This window comes from Cebidichthys violaceus, unplaced genomic scaffold, assembly GCF_023349555.1.
Source record: "Cebidichthys violaceus isolate CVI_PGR_0920_01 unplaced genomic scaffold, fCebVio1.0.p SCAF_25, whole genome shotgun sequence".
In the NCBI taxonomy this organism is placed as follows: domain Eukaryota; kingdom Metazoa; phylum Chordata; class Actinopteri; order Perciformes; family Stichaeidae; genus Cebidichthys; species Cebidichthys violaceus.
In genome coordinates, this window is record NW_027176428.1 from 5,319,065 (window position 1) to 5,337,201 (window position 18,137).

Here is an 18,137-nt window from a genome sequence, read left to right on the forward strand (position 1 = left end):
CAATAGAGGATCTGTTGGCTTTTAGTTGGTTTGAGCCGGTGTTAAATGTGCAGTAAACTGTAAACCAAATCCGGGCCTTGCCGTGGCCCGTGGTCACATTCTGGCGTTGTTGGCAGGGTACAGTGGTGGTATGGGTGGGCTTACGAGACAAGGATTTGTTTTCATATTTAGTCCAGAGGTGTTTTGTTGTTGTTGTTGTGTGGTTTAAACAAAACAGCAGTGTGCACATCGAGGGACCGGCTGAGGCAGCGGTACTGCCTTTCCTTGGGTTCTTCTGACTAAGTTGAAGTGCTTCCATTGACTGTGCCTTTTACTGACCCCTCCTCATTTCAGCCATGGCCAGTGAGCTACAGGAATTGACTTGGTCCAGCAGCTGCAGGCTGAAAAGGAGCAGCTGCTGCAGGTGCGAGCAGTAGCCCATTCACCCCAGTCGGATTCAGATCCTGATAGCCCGGTTGGTTCACAACACCCTGTCCCCAATGATCCTTTCCCTTTTGAATGTTTGCTTTATATCCCTAGGGAACGAAAATGTCCAACCTTTAGGGGAACATCTGGGATCCCAGTGGAGGATTGGGTCGAAGAGATGAGAACCCACTCTGAGAACCAAGCAGCTGAGACCCGCTGATCAAGCTTATTTTATATATGATTATCTGGAAGGGGAAGCCAAGGATGAGATTAGGTACCGCCCTAGAGCAGACGGGGAAGACCTAGAGAAAATTTTTACTATTCTCCAAGTTTTGAATGATTGTGCCAAATCTTATGTTTCTTTGCAGCAGAGTTTCTTTGCTAGGAAACAGCAGGAAGGAGAATTATTGCAAGAATTTTCACATTCTTTGTACTGTCTCATGGAAAAGGTTGAATGTTGTGCTAATGAACAGCGCCCCCACCCTCCTTAAAGATCAGTTTGTTGAACATGTTCTTGACTCTGATCTTCGCAGGGAGTTAAAACGAGCAGTAAGGCAACATCCTGATTACACTCTCCTGGATATAAGAGCAGAGGCCATTCGCTGGGAGCGGGAGGGACGACCTGATGAGCCTAGGGGTAAGAGTTATTCAGTCCCCTCCTTTAGCGCCATGTAGTGTTCTGAGGGTAAGGCACCCACTCATTTTGGTAGCACAGAAATGGCGGAGTTAAGGCACATGTTGCAGAAACTGCAAGAGCAGCTTGATCAATTGACACAGGGTCTATTGGCGTTACAGGCAGCCTCCAGGCCCCCTGCTCAACCAACACGCCCAAACACTGTTATATGTAGGCGTTGTCAAAAACCAGAGCACTGTGCCAGAGAGTGCAAAAATGAACTTGTTGACTACCAGGTTCAGCAGTCCAGGGCCTCCCATCCCACAGCAGCAACCTCTGCTGCTCAGGATTCGGGAAACTTCTTTCCCCTGATGTGAAGAGTCAAACATCAGGAAGGGAGGACACTGGCTCAGAGGTACAGGGACCAGTGCCTCAGACCATTTCCCCCAATTTGGTAGCCCCTTGCCCTAAGGTAACTGTTAGTCTAGGAGATGTACCTGTTAACCTCCTGCTAGATACAGGTTCTATGGTTACAACTATTGTTGAAAGTTTCTTCCTTCAGCATTTCCAGACTGATCTTAAGTCCTGCCGCTGGCTTCAGTTGTGTGCTGCCAACGGGCTAGAAATTCCCTATGTGGGATATTTAGAGCGGGATGTTACTGTTTTCGGCAAGGTCATACCACGTATTCTGGTCATCAAGGACCCTCAAGGCCAAAATGCCCCCTCAGGCACTCCCGGTGTCTTAGGCATGAATGTAATTAGGGAGTGCTATCGCCAGTTCAGTCAACATGGCCCTGACCTCTTTGACCTCCCCATAGTGCAGCAGGCCCCTCCTTTTGTGGCAGCAGGCACTACAACATTGCCACCATGCTCAGTCTCATGCAACTCAAGCCAAGACAGGATTGGCCCAGGTGAGAGGTAGGCGTCCCATTACTATACCTGGGGGTACAGTTAAGTGGGTTACTGCTACATGTTCGTCTCACTTTAGTGAGTCCGCAGGTGCTGCATTGATTGAGCCTCTTGACGATGGTCGGTCCCTCCCTGAGTGTGTGCTGATCTCCCCAGCAATGGTCACGGTGACTAAAGGTACAGTGTACGTGCCGGTGGTAAATGTAGGTGGGACAGATGTCATTCTACATCCGCGCCGCCCCATAGGGCTTTTGAGTCAGGCTCAGATCGTAAGTTTGCCAGAGGAGGTCTCTACTGTAGAGCATGAGTCAAGTGGGGTTACATCTACACTTTCAACTCAAGAAGTTCAGGTAAGCCCAGTCAGAGAGCAACTTGAGGCTATGGATTTATCTGCACTTTCTGAGCTAGACCAGAGAAAGGTTAGATCCATGCTACTTGACCGTGAGACAGTGTTTGCAGCTTCTGACTTGGACCTTGGTTGCACTAACCTTGTGACACATGACATCCCCTTACTTGACAGTGTTCCTATTAGGCAGAGGTACAGGCGACTTCCCCCCTCTGACTATGACGAAGTCAAGGCCCACATACGTCAATTGTTAGACAGCCAGGTTATATGGGAAAGCTGTAGCCCCTATGCCTCTCCTATTGCCCTAGTGAGGAAGAAGGATGGTAGCCTAAGACTCTGCGTGGACTACAGACTGCTAAATGGTAAAACACGGAAGGATGCCTTTCCCCTACCAGGGATTAAGGAGTCCTTGGACGCCCTGTCAGAAGCTCAGTGGTTCTCCACCATTGACTTGGCTAGTGGTTACCATCAGGTCACAGAGCAAGATGAAAACGTCTTTCTGCACCCCCTTTGGCCTCTTTGAGTTTCAAAGGATGCTGTTTGGCTTATGCAATGCCCCCAGTACGTTTCAGCGACTGATGGAGCGGATGTTTGGTGACCAACATTGCCATTCCCTGCTGCTTTATCTTGATGACGTTGTTGTGTTTTCCTCCACAGTGGATGAGCACCTCAGTCGCCTGGACCTAGTCTTGGGCCGATTACAGAGGGAGGGATTAAAGGCTAAGCTTGAGAAGTGCCATTTCTTCCAACAAGAGGTACAATACTTGGGGCATGTAGTTTCTGCCGCCGGTGTCTCTACAGACCCCAGAAAGATTGCTGCTGTTGCCGACTGGGCGACCCCAGGTACTGTCTCCAAACTGAGGTCATTCCTGGGCTTTGCCAGCTACTATAGACGTTTTGTCGAGGGGTTTGCCAAGCTGGCTGCCCCCTCCACAAAGTGGTTGCTGATCTGACGGGGAAGAAAAAACACCGAGGCTAAGGGGTGGCCCTGAGGGATGCCTGGACCCCCCCAGTGTGAACACAGCTTCAGAGAACTCAAGGCAAAGATGGTGTCTTCACCTGTATTAGCTTATGCTAACTTCAACCTTCCTTTCGTTTTAGAGGTGGATGACTGTCTGGGGGCGATACTTTCCCAAGAGCAGGATGGCAGGGTTAGACCCATTGCCTATGCCAGCTGGAGCCTTCACCCTGCAGAGAAAAACTACAGCTCCATGAAACTTGAGTTCCTGGCCATGAAGTGGGTGATGACACACAAGTTCTGTGAGTATTTGCTGGGCCACAAGTGCACAGTATGGACTGATGACAAACCCCTCAGTCATTTAAGCACAGCTAAATTGGGGACTACAGAACAGTGCTGGGTGGCTGAGCTGGCAGTCTTTGATTACACCGTGCGGTACCGCCCGGGACGTAGTAACCAGAATGCAGATGCCCTGTCTAGGAAACATCTGTCTCACGGCGATGCAGTAGCCATTCCGGCTCGCCCCGGGACTTCTGTGCCAGAGACTGTACAAAGAACTGTTGTGACTATAGGGAAAATTGGCCAACGTGCTATCTCTGCTGTTTCAGAGCGATCAACCAAGGAGCTGACTAAGCCATTAGTGCGGTTCTGTTTTTTTTGTCAGCAACAGCGGATGCTAGGCCGTGAAGGACACAGACTCCATCCTGCAACACTAGGATTGCCGCGCCAGTGGGATCGCTTCACCATGAGAAAAGGACTTCTGTACATGATGTTCCAATGGCCTGATAGTGGAGAGTGTGTCTACCAGCTGGTGCATGGGGAAACCGATCAAAGACTGGTGCCAAATATGTGGGAGATGCAGTGTTGCAAAAAATACGCAACCACAGGTTCAAGCTCCTATGGGCCATTTGCTGGCCTCCAGACCTAATGAAATCCTGGCCATTGATTTCTCATTGCTGGAGTCTGCTAGAGATGGGAGGGAACAAGTGTTAGTGTTGACTGATGTTTTCTCCAAGTTTACCCAGGTTGTCCCAACCAGAGATCAGCGAGCCTCTATAGTGGCGGACGTGCTAACTAAGGAGTGGTTCTATAAATTTGGGGTCCCAGCTCGACTGCACTCTGACCAGGGGCGCAGTTTCAAAAGCACAATTGTTCAGCAATTGTGTGAGTTGTATGGCATCAAGAAGTCTAGAACCACCCCCTATCACCCTCAGGGTAATGGCCAGTGTGAGCGCTTTAACAGGACCCTCCATGACCTCCTTCGCACCCTGTCAGCTGAACAGAAGCACAGATGGCCGGAGTACCTTCAACAGGTTTTGTTTAGCTACAACACCACGCCCCACCAAACTACAGGTCAGTCCCCCTTCTTCTTGATGTTTGGCCGTGAACTTCAGCTACCCGTAGATTTCCTGCTAGGCCGTGTGGAAGAGCCAACTGCAGGTGAAGTCTGCAACTGGGTCCGGGAGCACCAGCGAAGACTGCAGTTGGCAGTGGAGAATGCCCAGAAAGAATGAGGCAGGCTGCGGCCCAGCGGAAAGAGAGCAGACAAACGGGCGCAGGAGGAAGTGTTACACCCATCTATCTTCAGGACCACTCCCATAGAGGAAGGAATAAAATCCAGTGTATCTGGACCCCTGAAGTTTTCCAGGTGGTGAGACCACCCGAGCAAGGAGGTGCAGTGTATGCTGTTGCCCCACAACAGAGGCTGACAGAGGTACGTCACGTGCATTGTTCTATGATCAAACTTGTATCTGTTCCTGGTGGTCACCCTATTCCTGTAGCTGGACCTGACCCAGCTACAACAAGGCCTGACACGGGAGTGTGACCTGTGGGTGGCGGTTGGAAGGGCGACTGGACCAAAGGACCCCTGTCCTGTCAGAGTAAAAGTCCCACCTGAAGTGGACCCAGTGCTTCACTCTGCAGTGCCTACGACAGCTCCGCCTGGGGCCTCTACTGGTGAAAGTTCCTGTCCAGTCCCCTGTCCCGAGGTGGTAAGAAAGTCTACCCGTGAGCAGAGATGGGCAAAAATACATCAAAATGTATTTTGATACAAAATACCCCTCAAATAAATGTATTAAAATAAAATACTGGTGCCAGAAAATGTAACAAAATACAATACTTGTATTTAAAATATAGGAAATACTTTTTTTCTGGATTTTCCGTTTTCTCACAATTTGGTATAGCAGAGCAGGTTTAGGCTATATAATGTACACAAAGCTCTGGTGAACCCCACAAAAAGGAAGAACAGTCACAGCATGTCAGTGTAACTAAGCAAAGCTATTAAAAGACAACGTCCGTGCCTGTAAAATATTCATCACACATTAGGCCTACGTATACTATAAAAGCAAAATATAGAATTGAAACCATTTGTACATAGGTAAATAAATAATAAAACTAAGAATACTTTCATAATATGCCTTTTTAAATAAAATAAATTGGATATTTTTTGTTTTTATGAACAAATGGACATCTACTGTTGTAGCCTGGCTAACTGAACTATATTATCTGCCAGTAGTTGATATGGTATTATGACATTCACATTGAGAAGCTACAACATAACTTGTAATACAGTGCAAGATTAGATGGTCAGACGTCTCTTGATAAGGTTATCATATAGACGATGTCAACAGGATGGTTTCAATTAAAAGTGGGCCATCACTCTCTGTACAGAGGGATATTCTATCCACATGGAAGTAGGAATAAAGACCATGTCCAGAATCTTGATTCAAGGCTTGAGAAGCACTCCTCTGTTTGACAGGCAAATAAAGTGTAACTCAATCAAGCTAGTCACTGAGGCATTTACCATTAATGTGTTCCTACATACCAGGCTTGCAATGAGAAGACAGAGTAAAAGCAGGCCATTAACATTGGCTTTGTTATAGGTCACCTGCTACAGATATCAGGTGACAATTATGAAAGTCAGCAGAGAGGTGAAATGTGATCAAGTAGGATTTCTGTCATGTACATTTATATACATGTTTCTTTGTTTTACATAAAGTCAAGCAATAAACCATTTTTGAAATGTTTTTAAGAGAGACCTCATGATACTATCGCAACCACAGCCTGCTATTCTTGTATGGAATAAATATAACTTATTTCTAGGAGGAGAGTTCCAGCATGCTGTATAATGGAGCTGCTGCTCAGAAAGAAATACACCATGTTGTAGTTTGGTTTTGAATCTTGACTTCAATATGTTTTTTTTTCATAAATAAAAAGCATATTGCACACAAAGTGTATGAATAAAGCTATTCAAATATTAAGAACGGTAATAAAGAACATTTATTTGTTATCAGTTTCATACTTGATACTGTTACTTGCAGTACTGTACAATACTGTTCAGTAACAAGGGATTTAGGCCATGGTCAAGCCTTACACCCCCACCCGACCACTTCGCTCTGCTGCCTCGGGGTGATTGGTTGCCCCGTCGCTCAGAGGTCCTGGCGGCCGATCGACCCGGTCACGGCTGTTTTCTGTCCTGGCCCCACAGTGGTGGAATGAACTTCCCACTGACGTCAGGACAGCGGAGTCGCTGCCCATCTTTCGGCGCAGGCTGAAAACCCACCTCTTCAGGAAGTGCTACCCTGAGCCTTCCACTTAGCACTTATTGTTTTCATACTAGCTTGTTGCACTTATTGTATTCGTACTACTTATAGCACTAACTGTTTTTCTTGTTTCTGCCCTGTACTTTGGCTCTGAGTTATGCTCTGCTTCATGCTCTTAGATGCTTGTTTGGAAAAGGAAATGTACTTATGACTTCTGGTGACTAGTAGTTCTTTTGATTACCAATGTTGAATGCACTTATTGTAAGTCGCTTTGGATAAAAGCGTCTGCTAAATGACTGTAATGTAATTGTGACTTAATCCATAAGAAATAGAAAAAAAGTAGGTTTTCAGAAAATTGAGTTAGGAATATCTTGTAAACACTGTTTCAATACATACAATATCATTTCCATGAGTTTAAAAGGAACATCAATATTAGATTAATTTTGTTGTGTATAATTATAGTTCAAAATACATTTGACCTACCATCAAGCTTAAGAGCACATTAAGTGCCATCTAATCATTCTCAATAGCTTTATATGAACAATTTAATAAATGTATATTGTATGCATATTTGCTCATTTTGTTTCCTCATGGGTTAATTACAGGACTTTAACATTGAGGGTCTAAATAAGATGTTGGGCCACAATGAGCCACCTCTTATCACCCTTATTAAAGCTCTGTGAAGACCTGTAAATGCTGTCACAGGGAGTGTAAAAAAATGTATCATTAGTTCTTGGGACTTTCACATTTTATTCAGAGGGTTGTGAACTAAGCTGTGTATAGTCCTATCCTCTGCTATTTGGACCTGTGTGTTGTATGCTTTGTTATTGTTGTAGTGTTGGTATTATTAGTCCATCTACTGGTTAATAAAATCCAGGGAGTTATCCTCAACCCACAGATTAATATACTTTACCAACGCACTCACTGCAAGGAAAAATAGCACATTGTGTCCTGACCTGTAGCCTTTAATTCATATTGGGAACAAAGAACAGTCCTCTCTTGAGTTTCTATTTAGAAGTCAATGGAATGCACACAATCAACAAAAATGGCCCAGTAGTTTTGTTTCTTGATCCAAATATTTCACATTTAAAGAACTAAATCTAAAGAAATGTTTGTCCATGTGGACTACTTGGCATAACGTTTTTTTCCTTTTTGAAGTTGTGTCGAGGGATACTCCCAACATCAGACATACAATGTTAAGTTTAGTTCCCATGTGTCACATGCTGATCACGAGCGTTGATGGTCGCCTTCTCCCCCCATATCTACTGAACAATTAACTAATATAATGAATGGAGGGTGGAAATATACAGATTTAAGGCGTTTCTCTTCTATAACTTATATTCCATCTTGCCATATTTTCAAGTTCGCTTTAATGTTATAATCCAATTTTATGCGGCAATAATGGTAGCTGTGCACAGAGGGTGACAGGCTACTGCCTCTTTAATGCTGCCTTCAGGTTCTCCTCGTAAGATCACAATTTATCTTTGTAGTAGTAAATACTAATGCCTTATCTGATCTGTATGAACAATATGTGCCAGATAATATGAGCCAGTTATTGGATGATATTTTATTTCGGTAATCAAGTACCACAAAATTACTTTGTGCATGATTACAGCGTGAATAAGGAATACTTCAAATAGAGAAATTGCCTTTACAATTGTAGGTTTCATATATTAACTATGCTAAAAGTTATTCTATGGACAGTAATATTTTAATATCAACTGTCATTACATTTTGGTACAGCGAATCAAAGTGAAAATTCCAACCTTACTGTTTTTTTAGTACAGTGATTATCTGTCGTTGCCATACATATTTGTTCTCCCATTTCCGACAACACTCTAAGACTACATAACGAGCGTCGACAGTAACTGTTACAACTCGACACTTTAGCTTTAGCTCGGATACCAGAAACAGCGTCGGTGTCGTTCAAAGAAATCTAATTTCACAATGTAAGTCTGTCATGTTTCTACCAAACGTTTTTAGAAAACCAAATGCGACTTTGTGAAACCTGCCTAACACACGGGCCGTCCGGGTAGTTTGGTGAAACAGGATCACAGAAAAAGAGCAACGCCCTAAACTTTGCAAATAACGTTAGCACGCAACAAGTGCTAGGATGGTGTCGTTAGTTTTGGCGATTTGGCTAAGCTAACTACTGCTTCATTAGAGCCTGATTGCTTTACCCAACACAAACCATGTCGACGACCATTTAACGTTACTAGTTAAGAAGAAACGTTAAGGAAATGATGGCAGGCTTTTATAACGTCCACATCTGCTTAACATGAACTATAATTTAGGACAATGAGCTTTATGCTAGCTTAGCCTTTCTTTTTGGTTGACCTAACGTTGCCCACTACCTACGTAGCCTACGTACATTCAGTTAACCCTAACGTTAAAACAGTTCTTCGTTTAACTTTTAAGTATTTCAGCTGTAATTGGGAATCACTTATGGCTTGAGCAAAGTAACGCTAACGTTAGCGTTAACATGTCAATTAAAAACAGGAAATGTATTGATGCTTAAGTTAACCTTTTGTTAAAAACGTTAGGCAATAATTGGAAGAGAGGGTAACGTTAACTAAAGTGGTGTAAGTTAACTAGTTAGGACAGAGTGTTGCTTTATTCTTATCATTCACTGTTTATCGATCAGTGGTCATGTTACAATAGCAATACAGCGCAAGCCAAAGCAAATTCCCGTGTATCCCATATATCTAATTATTTTATCATTAACATTATCCTTCAACCCTATTTCCATTAACTTCCCCCTCGTCTATTCCCATCCTACTTTTAATTAGCCTACCACCCTACACAGGAGACTCTGCCTAAATAAAATGCAGTCATATATCTCACTACACAGATATATGACATATGATCTTAAGCACCTAATTTGATTGCTTTACAATCTTTTTTCACTTCTACAATGCAGTAGAGAAATTCACATATCTCAATATTTGGATATGAATAAGTAGTAATTGATACAGGAAGATCTGCTTAAAGATTGCGGTCAAACACTTGAGTTACGTTTTCAAAGTGTGTATACTAAAATAATGTTGTCTCTGGAAGGTAATATTATATCAGACCTCTCATCTTTACATCAAAAGAATATCAGCTTTTGCCATCACACAGAAAACGTAGCGATTACATTGTTGCACTGCATCTACTTTTCATAAAGCCTAATATGATGTAAGTTCAAAGTAAGGTTTTGTTTGTTTTCATGTTGCGTTTTGTGTTTTTGTGAAACAGTGTACAACTTGGGACACTTAACACATTTCGTATTATATTCTAATAATGAAGGGGAATAAAGTAGTAGTAGAATTTGGGAGTAAACATAAAGCCATTTAAACCCATTTCCTGTGCATTTTCATGAACAAATAAACAGTGAAACATCAAAGTGAAACTAAGCCCTATAATACAATTTTTCATGAAATTGCCCTGACTTTGGACAGTTGTACTACTTTGAACACATCTTACAACTGTAGGGTTATCAGCGATAGGAGGTAGTCGCAAGAATCTGCTAACAATAATTACTGGAACCAAAGTGGCAGTGAATAGGCCTTTTACATGGCATACATTTTGACAAGGCTCGGGTGTAATGTAATAAATAATGTTATGTTAGCCCGTTTCAGGGACTTGTTATTGTGTAAGCTGGCTCATCTTAAATGGAATAGTCATCATTCATGTTACATACACCTGTGCTATTTATGGTATGACAAGTCTGAATGTCTGCGGTGATAGAGAAACAGGCTGTTGGGTTGTTTGTTTTGAATCTGCAGCATTGTAATGTCATATGAATAGTGCAGCTCCAGTCCAACCTGTGCTGCACTAAACTTGTACTGCCTTAGTGGAGTCCTGGATGTCTCACGGGGGAACATTAGATTCAGCCCACCTATTCTCCATTGTTGACTTTGGTGTTTGTTGTGTTACGTCATGGATTGTTTTTCTGCAGGAAATTAAATAGGTCAGACTTACTAGCATAGTCGGTGCAATTTCCATTAACTATACTGTGATGTGTTCCTGTGTTGTTCAAACCTAGACAGTTGGAATGTAAGTGAGCTGTTGAGCCTCACTCCTACACTTATGCTATAGTTAAAGGAGGCACCAGCTGCAGTTACCTCTGAAATGCTCACAAATGGTTAATGCACTCTCACTGATCTGTATTGTTTTTACACTCTCAGCCACTCGCATAACAGCCAGGTTGTAGGATCACTGGCTGTTTGACAAATAGGTTTTGTTTTCTGATTTTAGTGTACTTCAGGACTGTTCACATATTGATACTAAGCTAACACACCGATGGTATGCTTGCTCTAGCCCAAGTAATGCTTAGGTTTGCGAATTCACTGGTAGTTTGGAGAGAGTGGAATAAGTAGTTGTCTAGAATCTATGGAAATACATCCTCTGTTACTGCTGCCCTACTCTGCTTCCTCATAACCATAACCAGATTTAATCTTGAAACTAAGAAAGGTCCTCTTTCTGTAATACCTGGAGAAATAAAACCAGGGGCTGGTTTGGGTTTGTCAGTTTAGGTGGAGATGATTTGGTTTGTCGGCCTCGTGAGATTTGGTGCAAAGCTGATCTAACCTGCATTTAAATGTTAATGTATTTATTTTTACTGCTCACCATCGGTTTCTTTAGCCATTTGTGATTTGTCACTTTTGTTTCATACCCTGATTTAATATAAAGCTGATATTTTATTTTGATTAGCCTATGTTTATCAAAAAGGCACAATAAAACCTGTTTTGCTATAAGGATTGAGATATTTACATTATAGTAAATGTTTTGTGTTTGAATTCTAGTATGCATGGGTGTGCCTGCTTGCTGAGAGCAATAACTGTTTTGTATGTAAAGGTAAAGGAGTGATCCATCTACAGCTGTCTTTTAATGTGGACCGAGTCTGAGCATGTGGCGTAAACTGCCACGCTATCTATTGTCTTTTTTTAAGGAAAGTTTGGTCATTGCAGAGCAATGCTGTCTCATGTCAGAGGGTGGCAGTAGCTAACCACTGACTGACTAACCCTAAAAGAAGGAAGGCACATTACGCCATGTGACAGCATTCTGATTTTGCTTTAGTGCCAGACTTTTTTGCCACTTCTATTAAAGTTAATGGGCGGGCATGGCGAGTCTCACTTAATATCTGTTTAACCTTCGACTAGAAAATGCTTCAACAAAATACAACTATAAACACATTACATCATGTTTTTTATTTTTTTATGTACTGTTTGGTCCAAGAAAGGTACATCATGACACATGACCAAATTATTATCGCTGACCCGACTGGAATGTATTACCAGATTAATTTATGAATGGCTCTGATTATAACTGGCAGGCCGGACTCATGGTAGGGCCCGTCAGAGCTTGGTAAATATCCTTTACTCAGACTTGGTCATATGCTTCAATGCCTTGCAGCTCCCTGTCTTCTTTCTTTTACACCTTCACAAGGATTATTTCTTACTAATGTTAAAGTTTTATTTCCAAAATAATGTAGGTACTTCTAACAGACATATTGCTGACAAAATAACATACTGGTATCAAGGTCCAAATTTATAGAAGCTTAATAAATATGACGATCAATGCCACCACCTGACGTTAGCCCTCCTAAATGTTATTAAATATCATTAAGAGTTTTCTGGATGATTAGTTATTAATTACAAAGATGCTATATTACAATCAAATACATGTAGAATAGTACCAGCTTGGCACCAATGTGAGTTGCAGATAAAGATGGGCTGGGTGCACAAACTCAAATACAAATTGCACAGATGTTCGTTTTTTATTATGTGTTTCATTCAGCGGCATATCTGTTGTCAATTATTTAACTTATATGAAGCATTAGACCTGCACCGACTCTTGTTGTTACATGTTAAGGAAGGTGTGCTTAATGATTGCTGTTATTGGCAGAGGGACAAAATGGAGCATCAGTGTAAAATCATCTCATCTCATCTTCAACCGCTTATCTGGGATCGGGTCGCGGGGGCAACAGCTCCAGCAGGGGACTACAAACTTCCCTTTCCCGGGCCACATAGCCAGCTCTGACTGGGGGATCCCGAGGCGCTCCCAGGCCAGTTTGGAGATATAGTCCCTCCACCTGGTCCTGGGCCTCCCTCGGGGTCTCCTCCCAGCTGGTCGTGCCTGGAACACCTCCCTAGGGAGGCGCCCAGGTGGCATCCTCACCAGATGCCCGAACCACCTCAACTGGCTCCTTTCCACTCAAAGGAGCAGCGACTCTACTCCGAGTCCCTCACGGATGACCGAACTTCTCACCCTATCTCTAAGGGAGATGCCCGCCACCCTCCTGAGGAAACCCATTTTGGCCGCTTGTACCCGCGATCTAATTCTTTCGGTCATGACCCAGTCCACATGACCATAGGTGAGGGTAGGAACGAAGATTGCCCGGTAGATAGAGACCTTTGCCTTGCAGCTCAGCTCTCTTTTCATCACAACGGTGCGGTAGAGCGACTGCAATACCGCCCCAGCTGCTCCGATTCTCCGGCCAATCTCACGTTCCATTGTTCCCTCACTCGCGAACAAGACCCCGAGGTACTTGAACTCCTTCACTTGGGGTAAGGACTCATTCCCTATCCGGAGTGGGCAATCCACCGGTTTCCTGCTGAGAACCATGGCCTCAGATTTAGAGGTGCTGATCCTCCTCCCAACCGCTTCACACTCGGCTGCGAACCAATCCAGTGAGTGCTGGAGGTCACAGCCCGATGAAGACATCAGGACCACATCATCTGCAAAAAGCAGCGATGCAATCCTCAGCCCACCGAACTGTAAACACTCCTCCCCACGACTACGCCTCGATATCCTGTCCATCAATACCACAAACAGGATTGGTGACAAAGCGCAGCCCTGGCGGAGGCCAACCCTCACCGGAAACAAGTCCGACTTACTGCAGAGGACCCGGACACAGCTCTCGCTTTGGGCGTACAGGGATTGGATGGCCCCTAGAAGTGGCCCCCTCACCCCATACTCCCGCAGCACCTCCCACAGTATCTCCCGGGGGACCCGGTCATACGCCTTCTTCAGGTCCACAAAACACATGTAGACCGGATGGGCGTATTCCCAATCAGTTCAGTTATTTACAATTTTACCATTTTTTTTTATAATGGCTTTAACTGTGATTCAGGAATTGTATAGCTATGGGATAGTCCGAAAGATGAGTGTGATAAGACTTTTGCCATTGTGGTGAGGGTGTTTGTTTCTACCCATCACAAACGGTTGTTAGTCCGATGCGTCTTAACAGTTGAGGTGCAGATTGAGTTTCATGTTATGCAAAATATTTTTTTGTGAAATCCCACAGAAGGCTAATATCTACAATTGTCATCATTTCGCCAGGTCAGCAGCCAGTCCAGAAGGTTCTGGCGCAGCGCCAGGAAACAAGCGCTTGCAGCAGACCCAGGCCCAGGTGGATGAGGTATGATGTGTCTGCCATTACTGGCTTACGAGGTCCAATTACAATGTGCGTCATTTCTCTCACCTGTGTCACTCTTATTATTGACCACCCCCCCTCCTCTTTAATGTCTTTCTGGAGCAGAGACTTGCGTAACGCTTGGCAGCAGTGTCATGAATCACCGCCACGTGGAATCAGTTGCTCTCTAATGCTCTACCTCCACATGTCGGCTTACATGCCAAAGAAAAACGATATTCAAAAACAAGCCGGTGAGGCCACAAGAAATACAATGGCTGCTAAATCTCACACTCCCTGTGGTTATGTTGTTAATCGTCTTTACTGCTCTCTTTCTTAATTATGGCCCTGTTGATGTTGGCCCCTCCTACACAGAACTTTAACCGTAGCATGTCACACAAAGCCTCCAATTGGCTGCTTGAGGCTTATATAATCACTTCCTCCATGGTTATGTAAGACCTGCATGGCCCTGCACACTTCTCTCCACCCTGCTGCTCTGTCTAAGAGGAGGGGCAATTGCGAGGTTTGTGGAGCAGCGGAACATATGGGTTATGTGTAGTCTGCAATACTCTGTGTGTGCACATTCATGACTGATTTTAGGTGAACCCTTGTCCATAAAGCTGTAAGTGTTAGAGGTTACTCAGCACTTAAGCATTGATGTCAGCATTCTGCATGGTGTATCAGTGCATTTCCAATTGTTTTTGTTAACTGTAAAATAACTAATCAAGGCAATGTTTGTTCTCCAATGATGTCTAGTCAGAATTACCCAACATTCAAATCCAGTACACCAAGGTACAGTAATTTAAGTGTGTGTGTGTGTGTGTGTGTGTGTGTGTGTGTGTGTGTGTGTGTGTGTGTGTGTGTGTGTGTGTGTGTGTGTGTGTGTGTGTGTGTGTGTGTGTGTGTGTGTGTGTGTGTGTAGGTGGTGGATATTATGCGAGTCAATGTGGACAAAGTGCTGGAACGTGACCAGAAGCTTTCTGAACTGGATGACAGAGCAGATGCACTGCAGGCTGGAGCCTCCCAGTTCGAGACCAGCGCAGCAAAGCTGAAAAGGAAATACTGGTGGAAAAACTGCAAGGTGCCAAAAAAAAAAAAAAAATCTCACCCCTTGGCTTGCCATGTTCACTCAATGAATAGTTTGGTTTGCCTACACAACATACATTATATATTCATACCACTTATGTGTGTCACTGAATGTTCTGTACCATTACCTCTTGCAGATGTGGGCCATCCTGATAGCTGTCATCGTGATCATCATCATCATCATCATTAGTGAGTGTCAGGCCGGTGGTTGGAAAACCCTTTTCATCAACGGTTCTTGCAGTTTGTGTTACTTCAGATGATCATAAGAATCAATATGATTTTCAATAAGTTACTGCTCATAGCCCTTAATAAAAAGAGTTATATTTACTTTAGAACGGTTTCATGTTTATATTCTTGGTAAAGTTTATTTACCAAGAAAAAATATATTTTCGTCTAAAACTTTCCAACTCCTTTATTCACAGTTTGGAGTTACTCCTAAAACTGCAACTACGGGCGGAGGAGTGGAGGAAACAATGAAGAAGAGAAGAGCAACGCACATAATTCAAGTCTCAGAAGATGACGTCAAGTGATAACCGGCTACTGAGCTCCACAACAAATTTTCTCCTAGCAGGGGGTCTTCATTCCTTGTCTGTGTGTGTGTGTGTGTGTGTGTGTGTGTGTGTGTGTGTGTGTGTGTGTGTGTGTGTGTGTGTGTGTGTGTGTGTGTGTGTGTGTGTGTGTGTGTGTGTGTGTGTGTGTGCGCGCGCGCGCCTGAGTAAAGGATTGTCATAATAGTTTTACCCTGCATCTACACCAGACACCTTTAAACTTAAATTAGAGTTCCCTGCCACTTGCCAAAGAAAACAGAAACATACATTCAGAAACAATTTGATAATTAAACTTAACTAAAACCTATAAAAAAAACATGAACTGAATTATCTTTGACTGTATGACAAATTACACACACATACACACTTTCTCCAACCTCAGGACTAGAAGTGAAGAATGTTGTTAACTCTCCTCAACTTATATTTACTTTCTATGTTTTATTAATAGCCATTGATTTTGTGTGCCAGGCTATGATAAGTGCCTTTTGAGGATATGCTGTTCTGTGTTAGTTTAGATTGTAATAGTCTTCCTTCATATCATTGAAGAGATGCCCTTTTCTAATACATACACATTTGTACTTCTCAGACGCCAATATTTAGATATTTGTCCTCATTTTTAAAAAAAGAAATGCTGTTGTTTTATGAACTAGTGTAGTTCCAAACAGACCTGTTTGCTTGGCCTCTGGTATTTCACCTTTCTTGAGAACCACTCATCCAAACAATTTCACTCTTGGCGCTGGACTTTCTTGGGTCCTTAGCAGTACACCTGCCATGACAAAGTTGCATTCCCAAGGAATGCTTGAGTATGCGCAACATTTGGGTGCAAAATCTCACTCAACCATAGACTTGAGAGTGAGCTGTACCCAGCATGCCATTCGGCAGTTTAACAGGTAATAGGGATTTGTCTCAATACACTACACATTGTGTACTTAACCCACTGAGAATGCATCGACACGGCTTCCTTGGGTCCTCAACCAGCCAAGTGTGAAGTCGATCAAATGAACAGTTGTCGAGGAAGTCGAATGACATACTTGCATACGTACTGACAGAAACTCCTATTTTAATTAGATGGTTACAGTGGACTGGTTAATGGTGGGATCTGATGCATTATTTTATTTATACACTTGGTTTAGTGCTGTAAAAAAGGTTTGATTTTGGATTGAATAAAGACGAATTTCATTGGTCACCTCACAACAAATAAGCTAACCCAGTAACACACTGTTGAACCGCCTGATCATACCTGTCCCTGTCCGTCTACCTTCCAGGTAGGACTTCATTAAGAAATAGTTTGAGTCTGTGTTTAGATAAGTGCCTATACGGTAAGACCTACAGCCTCACAGCTAGGTGAAGCTAGACAAGCTGCCATGAAGTTAAAAAGTGCTACACTGGGTTAAAATTGGCAACTTGTCTCAATCAGGTGCTCTCTCAATGATGTGCCAGAAAGTTTGCCTTTGTGATATATTCAAGCCTTAAAAGTAAGAAAATATAGTGTTAGACAGATGCCTTAATGGGTATCTCCAATGGAGAACCGCCAAAACACAGCCACGCTTTATTTATCATATAAACCAGCCAATAAAAGAGTAGTGCCTTCTGAACTGTCAAAACAATTACTGTGCTTCTGTCTTATTCCGCTGAGCTTATTAACATGTATTAAAGTCTTCTGTTTAGTCACACTGGCATCCATCCCAGCTGATCAAAACGATGTACTTCTCACGTGTGACATTTTAATATTCCTCTAACAAAAGCTTTTTTTGTAGTATTTTTGTCTCACTGCTGCTGAGCATCATATGTTTTGATTGTAGAGAAAGACTTTGTTGGGCAATGACAGTGTTTTATACCAACACTGGATGATTGCATTCCCTGCTGTGGCCTCCATCCTATTGAAATAAATGTGTTTTAAGGAAATACAACTGTTTGGAATTAATTTGTACATTCATTTCACTTTGCCTGGAATTTCATTGCTGAAATTACAACTGTTTTTGCATTTTTCAGTTGTCTTTAGTTTGGCCTTCAGTGTATGTGTGAAACTGGTAATTACAATGAGCATTATACATTAAGACGGGCTCTTTTGACATGTTTAGAGTACAGGTATATAGGCCACTGAAAATGCTTTTGCAGACCAAATGTTATATCACAGCTGTGTGGAATTGTCATCATTGTCTCCATCATCTACTCCAGCAATGTGAAATCCAGTAACTTCCAACCCTTGCTCATGTCTAACCACTGAGCACGCATTTGGAAATAAGTGCAATTCTACTCTTTGGCCCTAAATGCCTTTTGCTTGAATAAAACAGATGTGATTCAAATCACAAAGCTTCATCTGTTTTCTGTTTA

The 18,137-nt window shown here is 43.0% G+C and overlaps 1 protein-coding gene and 1 long non-coding RNA gene across 2 annotated transcripts; both read left to right on the forward strand.

Annotated features, from left to right (window-relative positions):
- Positions 1-329: 329 nt before the first annotated feature.
- LOC137879679 (uncharacterized) lies at positions 330-7,640 on the forward strand. Its single transcript, XR_011103751.1, has 4 exons — positions 330-454; positions 939-1,042; positions 2,931-3,533; positions 3,896-7,640. It is a non-coding gene; the product is annotated as an uncharacterized lncRNA (long non-coding RNA).
- Positions 7,641-8,625: 985 nt separating this feature from the next.
- Positions 8,626-18,120, forward strand: vamp3 (vesicle-associated membrane protein 3 (cellubrevin)). Its single transcript, XM_068720184.1, has 5 exons — positions 8,626-8,722; positions 14,100-14,178; positions 15,092-15,250; positions 15,393-15,444; positions 15,678-18,120. Coding segments are annotated over exons 1-5 (309 nt in total). The 5' UTR covers positions 8,626-8,720; the 3' UTR covers positions 15,695-18,120.
- The last annotated feature ends 17 nt before the right edge of the window (positions 18,121-18,137 follow it).